Raw genomic sequence first — 10,053 nt, forward strand, 5'->3', positions numbered from 1 at the left:
CATCATGGATTCACCATTCCTCAAATTTGGACCTTCTTGATGAAGTAAAGCAACAAACCTAGTAAATTCCTTATTGATTATACTGAAGCGTTGAATCAACTCTGAAACATCACGATTGTTGAGATTCATTGCTTGTTCTTGAAATTTCCCATAAATCATTTTCCATAATGTTTCGAGATGTAATGCATTTCCGAATACAGTCTCATCAATAGAAGAAATATAATTCCTGCAAATACATCAAACTTCCGCAACAGTGAATTTTGGTTTTCGCCTTATTTGACTTTTCCTAAATTGACTTCTCCTAATTTGACTTCTCCTATTTTCACTTTGCACACTGGAACGATTAACAACTCTTTGATTTTCGGCAGCATGTTCGTTTTCTATGAACTCAGGTAAGTTCATATTATCAGCCATGCTCTCTAACGCTAGCAAAGAGTGATGAAAAGAATTGGAGATTGAGAAATTCTAAAAAGATTTAGAAATTCTGGTGTGAGTTAAAATGAGTTTGAAATTAGGTGTTTATAGAGGGAAATAATGGTAGCCGTTGGATGAAGATATGATAAGCGTTGATCAGACCAGCGAGCGATAGCATGACTAACGCTAGCGCGCTGGAATGACCAGCGAGCACTGACCTGACCATCGAGCAATGGACACTCTATTGATCGTTGGAAACTCTGTCGTGTATGCCTATATGTTATTCCTGGCATATAGGCATATGAGTTTGGCAGTTTGGCATGCCCATAGTGGGTGCATATATGGCAAAACATGATGTTTGCCATATGCATAGGAATAGGCCTTATTAGTGTCCGCTGACGAAAGGTGTCTAAAACTAGTTAAATTATTTAGAAAACTTTCATTAGTTTATTTATCTGGTTTAATTTTTTTCTATTTTTTTTCTATTTTTAAATTTTCTTACTTTTTTTCTTAAAAATTTAATTTTCTGCTCTTTTCTTCTTTAGTCGATTGGTGCTAACCCGACTAAAGTTTTTATCGTCTTCGACCAAATATAGTCTGTGATCATTTTTCTAATCCCCAAATTAGTGAAAAAGAAAAAGAAGAAGTTGAAGTAGAAATCGAACTGAGTGAAGTTGGATAGCAAGAGCCATATCTTCATTACAAGGGAATGTATAATAAAAAGTATCCAAAAATAGATACTTTATTTTCTTGTGTTTGATTTTGATATATTAGATTTAAATTGAAAAAACTAGGGTTTCGCAGTTACAGGGTAAAGTTCGGCTTACAATTGAAACGAATTGTATCAGGCAAACTACTCATTTTTCTTCATTCTGAAAGTGTTGATGAACTGTCCGACTGATAATTAAACACAAAAATGTGATCCGAACTTCACTTTGAGAAGAATAGTGCTAAGTTCGGATGTCTTATTTTTTTGCTCGAGTTAGGTTCGGCAGTTAAAGAGTAAAGCTCGGATGTGACATAACGAAGTTCGACTGATAACTTATCAGCCAAACCTAGTTACGTTTTAAAAAAGAAAAGTAGATTTGGCTGACAAGTTAGCAGGCTAACCTAGGTTAGGTTTGAGTTTGGTAAATACAGAAAAAGTATAAAAAACTTTTTTCAAAAAATAATTTTTATTCTAATAACTAAATAGAAATTAAAAATATAAATGACAAGGACATTACTCTCACTTTATTTGGAAATTTCCTTGGAACTTCAAACTAATAAAATGCTAAAGTCTTTTTTCAAGTTTAATAAAGTATCCCTACCATGACTATTTTTATTTCATTTTTAAAGAAAAAGATCGGCTAACAGCCGGTTATCTCACTTAGAAAAAATGTTAAAAATTCCTGAATTGGCAATGGCAATTTATTTCTCCTTCTCTATATTGGTTCATTTCCAAATGAAAAAAACTCATCGACTAAACATTTTTCATTGTCGATTAATTCATTGAAACTTTATCTAGTACTTTATTACATTGTTTGAATGACGTATTAGGTCAGAAAAATTCAAATTGTTGAGTTGTAGTTATACGGTCGTCATGGTATTTATTGGTCGAGCATGACGATTTTTCATATTTATTTTGAGTCGTCAAGATTGTAGGATTAATAGCGAGACTACTTTTCATAAAATTTTATTTCTGAAAATAACATTCACAGGGTCATCATGGTCTTCATCCCTAAACCTTGACGACTAGTAATGTAGTATGAATAGTCGTCAAGTTTTGAGAAGCAAAACCTTGATGATTAATAACTCCCATAAAACAAGTTTTTCTGTGAACAATTTTGTTATTGGTTGACGTCATGGTTTTGTAAAAATAAGATTAAGACTAATAGCATTTTCGACCATGACGGCTGTAAATGCGAAAAACCAATGTTTGACAGACATTGTTTCTTCCGACTAAGATTGGTCTGCATGCTTTATTGTAGTGGTCCATGCCGAATTTTCATTGATTGAATTGTGAAAGTGTTTAGTTGGTGTTCCTTTTCTCAGTGGAGCATGCAGACTTTTCATAACCCGAACTCTGAAAATATGAAATGCTACGATCATTTGATGAATTAAACCAACAAAACCATGTTCGGTTCCATCTTGAGAAGTGTTTGACTAGAATAATTTATTTTCGTTTGCGAAATTATCAAAAACCCAAAATTTTCCAAATTTTTTTCTAACAAGATTCATAACAAAATTCATAAGCTTGAATTAGTGCTAATCACTCAGAAGTAATTTGGTCATTTTTCAAAAAAAGTGGGTTAAGGGATTTTCAATTTTACTTCCTAACGGTCCAATTTTGTTTTATTAGGTATACCCCAATTAATCTGGCTGTGACTCCGTATTAATGCGGATCTCGCGAATTTCATTAATGTTTGGACTGTATATTAGAATAGTGCAAGTAACCATACGGTCCGTGACTCCATATTAATAAATCTTCGGAAAATGGGTCATTTGTCCAAATATTTTTAAATCACGGTTCAAATGGACAAGTAAAAAATAGTTTGGGTGAAATGGCCAAAAAAAAAATAGTAAGGATGAAATTGGTTTCATCCTAGCTTAAATTTAAAAAATAGCAAGGATGAAACTGGGTACATCCCGTGTAAATTAAAAATAAGAAAAAATATTTGAAAATGGGCACGATGAAACTGGTTACATCCTGCCTATTTTTACATTTTTGTCCATTTAAATATTATCAAAATTTAACTGTCCATTTCACCCAGGAATTGTTGATTTTGGTCTTTTTAACCAATTTTGTGATAAATCTTTTCTTTTATCATTTATTATGGGACAGACGGAATATCTTTTAGGTACTTTAAAGTCCTCTTTAATTATGAGTTTTTGTTTTTTAATATAGGATCATGAGTGACCAAGATAGTATCTTCACCAAATAGTGAATTTTCTCCTGCAAAAAAAACAAGTAAGCCCCCCACTAGTCTTCAACTATCGGCCCTTCTTCATTGCAATGTGACCTAACCTCCTACTACGGCTTAACCAACCTCTTCTGCAAGAAGTTTCCAATCATGCGTACCGACTATACACAATCCGAATCTTTCCATTTAATTTGATTTTTTTTCCTTTTTTTTATCCGTTTCCTTCTTCCCTTTGGAAAACTACAAAACTTTTTTTAAAAGCATATAAATAACATCGACCGGAAACGCATCTCTTCTTTGATTTTCACTTTGTAGTTACCACCCACTATCCAAAAATACCAATCCAAACCAGAAAACCTCATCATCAATTGCTTTTCTCTAGACCAAAAAAATAAATAAAAACCATTCCTTTGATTTTCTTCGACAACAACATAAACTTGGTTCAGTGTATCTCTCTTGCTGCTTCATCAATCATCATCGTCGCTACAATGGTATGTACTCCATCTATGATCTGTCTGTCTAAATATGGTTTTATACTTTCGTATTAGTTTCTGTTTACTTTGATTGATTGATTCTGTAAATTCCGTTCAATGGTCTTGCTTCATCTTTAATTTGATCATTTTTTTTATGAGGGATAGATTTATGATCAAAAAAAATCCTGGGTTTAATTTATTGAATATGAAAAATTGAGATTCTCAAGAGAAAATTGTCAGAAATTTAGTTTCAGTTTTTTGTTATCATCATCTCAGAATCAGGAAAAAGTAATAGAAGAATTTGTTGTTGGAAAAGCGTTGCTAACGTGAGCAGCGGTAGCGTAACTTTAAAATTTTTCAAACCGCGTAAATTTCTTTTTTCCTTTCCTTTGCTTTTTCCTTTTTTGCCAACTCTTTATTAATTAAGTTGAATGAGTGAGTTTTCATATCATTACTTAATAATGGAATCGAAGAATTCCAACCCTGAGGATTTTCTTCGTCTATGGAATGGGGAATGCGCATTGTAAAATGACCCTGCAACTTCTAAAGTCTATAACCGTAGTTTTCTAAAGACTGAGATTTTAGAGAGATATGCAACTTCTAAAGTCTATAACCGTAGTTTTCTAAAGACTGAGACTTTAGAGAGATATGCAAATTTTTTCAAGAAGGCGTTTTGTGCAAACTATATTCCATAATCTTTAAATACGTTAAAGGAAGATTTAGAGGGATCAGCAAATTTTTTCAAGAAGGCGTATTGTGCAAACTATATTCCATAATTTTTATCGGAAAAAAAAATGGTGGTATTTGTCAAATTATTCCTTAATTTTGTCATTATAAAAACATAATGATCCCATTGTCATTGATTTATGTATTTTATTAAAGATTGCGTTTGGAAACTTACTAAACCGACATTTCGATTGGTAGAATTAAAGTTTAGAAACCGAATTTGTTTGTTTCTCTGCAACATCTGACCTAATTATATAGAGGCCGGACCATGGAACATTTTGAAAGTTGCGTACGTGATAGGGATTACGTAAATTATATTTCAAGTATGAGAATTTGTCTTCTAACTAAGCGATACGGTGTCTTAAAATATACTACCTCTAGAATAGAACAGATGTACTATCGATTTTTTCATTTTGTTTTAAAAATAGTCTAAATGAGATAACTGATAATAATTCTTTTTCAGAAGCACAGTCAAGAAACAAATCTATTTGGTTGCACCTTAACTTTTTAGCCAAAAATAAAAGTAGATATTTTATGTAACTCATGGGTTGGGTTAGATTTAGAGATGTGGTAGACATTGTGAGTAACTAAAGTACTACTTGTACAGGTAAGTGAAAACAAGCATATGTCTGGGACAAAGAAATCAGCAGTCCTGACGCCACCTTTATCAATAGATACATCGGAAGCTGATTATACGGCCCCAAATCTAATACAAAGAGTATTCAGTCTTTTCAAGAATGTCCGACCTGGATCCGATCTTACCAAATTCCAGGCAAGTTTAATACTTAATTCTTTCATCCTTATTGAAAGATTTACGTAAAATTGAGTTTAATTCTTCATTTTTTGAACTAGTATTGATTACTGTCCCTGCCTGTACTACAGCTTCCACCTCTTTTCAATTTGCCAAAATCATCTTTGCAATGTTTTGGGGAGTCGCTCTATTGTATTGGTGGTAGCGATGATATCTTAAGTCGATGCAACGATGGAAAGAGTTCAATTGATAGGTTTACTGCAGTTGTTGCATGGAGCATATCAACAACACGTCCTGTGATATTCGGTCTAGCTCCCTTTAATCCGATTCTCGGCGAGACCCATCATGTGTCGAATGGAACCTTAAATGTTCTACTTGAGCAGGTCTCACATCACCCACCGGTTACAGCACTCCACGCAACAGATGAGAAAAGAAAAATGGAGATGATTTGGTCCCAGCAAACAATACCAAAGTTCTATGGTATGACACAATTTTATAACCATTCTAATGCTTGATAATAGTGTCCATAACAATTTTATAGTCATGGCTGGATCTGGAATCACCATGTTTGTGTTCATATTATAGGGACTTCAGTTGAAGCAGTGGTACAAGGCAAGAGAGAATTGAAGCTCTTAAGCCATGGTGAAAATTATGTGATGAACACTCCTAAACTATCAATAAGATTCATTCCAGTTCCAAGAACCGATTGGACCGGTAATGTTACCATCCGATGTGAAGAATCGGGTCTTCTAGCAGAGTTATGTTATACAGGGAAATCTTTTCTAGGATTTGGAGGTAATAATAGATCAGTTAAAGGGAGGATTATTGATACTTCGACATCGAAAACAATCTATGAGGTTGACGGGCATTGGGACAGGTACGATATTCCTATAATTAACCAACAACATTTGTCACATTCGAAAATACACTAATACTTTCTGGTTTTACGAGTTCCTTTTTTTGTTTGAACTGCAGAGTTGTTACTATAAGGGACGTCATGGACAAACACAAAACAAAAACAGTTATATACAATGGAAAAGAAGCCTTGTCGAATCTAAAAACCCCCGAGGTCAAGGATGAGCAAGGATTATGGACAAGTGAATCAGCAGTAGTGTGGAGCGAAGTAATGCAAAGCGTACTGAACAAAGATTGGGCAAAAGCAAGAGAAGCAAAGCAAGAAATTGAGGAGAAAGAAAGGGAACTTTCAAAAGAGAGGAAATTAAAAGGAGAGAATTGGGTTCCAAAGTATTTTAACTTGTCCAAATCTAACTCCTCTAAAGAAGAAGTATACGAGTGCTCACCTAAACAAAAATGGGTTCCACCAGCTCCCATTGTTTGTAATCCTTTTCTTTGAACATACATATGAAGAACTATTTAGTATAGTAATTAGTAGATTTTAACATATGATCGGCTGTGAAACTAAATAGTTTTACTCCCTAATCAAAAGTTATGAATGAATATATTTCAGCTTGCAATCCACTCGTATCATCATAAAATTAAAAACAATGGTGCCAAAAATAATCGATACTGGTGGCCAGTGTCGTCACTAAACCAATCATTAATACTTGTAATTTTAGTGGCATCAACTTTGGTCAGATATACAACTTAGTCATATTTTAGAAGCCCATTTCAGGTTTCTTTTGACTGAAGCCCATGTCACAGGGCAAATTTTGGGTTACCAGTTGAGTCCGTAAAGATTTTGAGACCTAGGCTCACCTAGGGTAGATTTTGAGTCATGGGGTGACAGATTTTGTGACTTAGGAGAGGACAGAAATTGACTCATTGGGTGAATATTGGGTCACACTTGTAGTGTTGAAAAATCTCACTACTATACCCCTTAGAGCAAGTCTTATGGTAGAATCCAAGCTATTCCAAGTGTGGAAAAACCATGGAATGTCAAGTCTAGTGACTTCCAAGTTGGGGTCTTCTACAGAAAATCCAAGCAGAGTTTCATGATTTCGTGAAAGGGTCCGTGGAATCCATGAAAACGCTAATAAGAATAGCGTAAAACGCTATTAAGAATAGCGCGCTAAAAGACGAAAAACGCTAATAAGAATAGCGTTGAACTCTATTCTTAATAGCACTGCGCGCTATTAGAATATAGCTTTTTTTTTATCCGTAGATTTAAGATGAGCTGTTGAAAATCTAACGACTGAGAAAAAAGCTCTATTCTTAATAGCACAAGGTAGCGCTAATCTTAATAGCTCTACGTGGTGCTATTAAGAATAACACTTAGCGCTATTAAGAATAACACTTAGCGCTATTAAGAATAGCGTTTCTACTATTCCACCACTACACTTTCACTTCCATCTACAATTCCAAGTGCTGAGGTGGCGTGGAAGATTGAAAATGGATGGATTCCACCATAAGAATTGCTCTTAGATAATCTATATATCAAAATAGGAAATCATCATGAAGAACACATAAGAATTTTATTAAGTTTAGAAATCAATATAAGAAAGAAGAAGATAAAACCCTAACTTGGGGAGTAAATAACCTTCTCTCTCCTATAGTTCTACTTCAAATCTCAAAAAGATCTCTCCCAGCACAAGGATGGTTGGTCCTATATATAGGAGTTTTATATAGTGGAGGACAGCTAATAAAGCCCCTATTTTCGGATCTGACGTGTGATGTGTTCGCACCCGGGTACTGGATCTTCTCGCACGTGCTCTTGGACTTCGCACTGGTTTCACACTTTACCCGTGACCTTATGACGTCATCGATTCCGTCATCTGGGATATATCTCGTGCGAGCAAGTTCGCCCCCTTATAATAGTACCCATTCGCATGATACCTATGGGTGCGATATCTAACCCCTACATTTTTCCTCTTCTCTTAGCGACCTTTATTATGGAAAGAGTGATGAGAGAAATTGCTCTTATAATCGTCTTCGCACCTTTTATGCGATTTGCCGCACCTTATCAACTTTTCATATTCCCTAACTGATAATACTCTGAGATCTCGGAATTTAACTTCTCCACGTGTCGTTATTATCGCTTCATTTTTGGACACGTTGCGATTAATCCCTGCAACTGTCACTTCATATCCTTTGACTCATTAATGCATTTATAAAAGTGAATTTCGTGGGGAGAAAACGAAATCCTTTATAAAGCCCCCCCTTCGTCTTCATTCCCTTCTTTTCAATTTCTTCCTTCAACCTCTGCAACCTTTCTTTTCTTAGTGTGGTTATTTTTCCGAGAGATCTTGATCCTTGATCTTTCTTCGTTCCAACTGTTGCTTCTGTTTCCCGTCTGTTGTATTATTTCTCCCCTTTGATCATCTTGGCTATCTTGCCTACTTTAATATTTATAATCCCATTCTCGAAGAATGAACTATGGGCACAAGGCAGGTTGGAGAATGGTATAACAATTTGATAAGTTACAGGTCGAGCTCAGGGAGAAAGGTTTCACATTATCCGCTCCTCCTTCATCAGGGCCTACTCTGACGCTTAATCCAAAATGGTTCAAGTTTGATCAATGAAATGATTGGAAAATCATCATCTTTGTAGGGTAGCTTCTCGCTGGTCTACCCATCCCTCTTTTGGATCCGCAAATTCCTCTGTTTTATATAATCCTCTCGCACGATAAATTTAAACGTCCGATTTTTCAGCTGAGTGGGGACACTATAAGGATTATGGCGGAGTTCGCTCATCGTGCAGCTAGATTAGGATTCCTTTATCTTAGAGAATACAAGAATGGAGTGTATGCTGACTTAGAAATTATTTCTTCTGATTATACTGTTGACAACTTCTTTGCTAACTACGAAGTGGTGATTATGACGTCCGAGTCATCTCGCTGAGCTGTTCGTCTGTCGAGGAAAGATGGCCTCGCAGAGCATGAAAGGATTATGCGAGACGTCAATTTTAATGATAAGACTAATCGTACTGCACGTAACTCTAATGACAATCGCTGGGATGTTTATCCTGTCAATCTTGAGGGTCCATATATCACCGTTTATGGCGACAATAGGTTGGTAAATCCATTTCCTGAGGGTTTTTCGCTCTGCTCTCCTTGGGAGTTTAATTGGATTGAGGAGGAGAAAGTGGTATGTCTTCCTAATCTTCTCCCCTTTCATTAATATTTCTTTATTTTACTTTCCTTTTTTCTCTTTTTCACTAGCTTCTTCATTTCCAGATTGCCAAGCTGAAGAAGGACTATAATACTCACAAGAAACAGAGCACACTGGAAGCTCTACGTTCGATCACTGATGAAGTAAAAAATACTTTTAGTTTTATTTTAATAATATTGTTGCCTCTATTTCTTATCTTTATCTTTGTGCGAAGGTGGATGGGCTAGATATCGGCGACACTGATGACGAAGATTCTTCTGAGGGTGAGAAAGAGACCTCTACTCGCATAAATATCAAGGGAAAAAATGTTGCTTCCAAGTCCTTTGCGAAGAATGTCAACAAGAAGACTAATCCCAAGAAGAGGAGGAAGACTTCCTCTACTACCTCGTCTCCTAATCCTTCAGTTCCTCATTCTCAGGGAAATGAGCTACCGTTCCCTGATGATATATTTCTGCTTCCCCCATGACCCAACTATATCTCATCTTCAAAGATTCCTTCGCAGCTGTTTGTGATGATAACTTAGTTCGCACCCGCCAAATGATTTCTTCCATATGAGATGCTCCCACTTTGATCCATGAATCTCTGCGAGGATCTGCCTCAGCCATATCTCCAGAGTTCCTATTTTCTATGGCTTCCATGGTATGTCTTCTCCTTTTGCTGAGATGAGTTTAAGCTAATGCTTCTTCTTTATTATTCTGAATTCCTTTGTCTCTGATCCT

The 10,053-nt window shown here is 35.5% G+C and overlaps 1 protein-coding gene across 1 annotated transcript; it reads left to right on the forward strand.

Annotated features, from left to right (window-relative positions):
- Nucleotides 1-3,353: 3,353 nt before the first annotated feature.
- LOC113335318 (oxysterol-binding protein-related protein 4C-like) lies at nucleotides 3,354-6,742 on the forward strand. Its single transcript, XM_026581410.1, has 5 exons — nucleotides 3,354-3,808; nucleotides 5,124-5,288; nucleotides 5,399-5,747; nucleotides 5,853-6,144; nucleotides 6,243-6,742. Exons 1-5 carry the CDS (start codon nucleotides 3,806-3,808, stop codon nucleotides 6,619-6,621), a joined length of 1,188 nt encoding a protein of 395 aa, XP_026437195.1. The 5' UTR covers nucleotides 3,354-3,805; the 3' UTR covers nucleotides 6,622-6,742.
- Nucleotides 6,743-10,053: the final 3,311 nt, after the last annotated feature.

Source organism: Papaver somniferum, unplaced genomic scaffold (genome assembly GCF_003573695.1).
Source record: "Papaver somniferum cultivar HN1 unplaced genomic scaffold, ASM357369v1 unplaced-scaffold_139, whole genome shotgun sequence".
NCBI lineage: Eukaryota > Viridiplantae > Streptophyta > Magnoliopsida > Ranunculales > Papaveraceae > Papaver > Papaver somniferum.

What these genes read in the sequence shown, in the direction of transcription:
- LOC113335318 (XM_026581410.1), top strand. An exon ending in CCGATCTTACCAAATTCCAG is followed by an intron (nt 5,289 to 5,398) that starts GCAAGTTTAATA and finishes CCTGTACTACAG; the next exon opens with CTTCCACCTCTTTTCAATTT. An exon ending in AACAATACCAAAGTTCTATG is followed by an intron (nt 5,748 to 5,852) that starts GTATGACACAAT and finishes TTCATATTATAG; the next exon opens with GGACTTCAGTTGAAGCAGTG.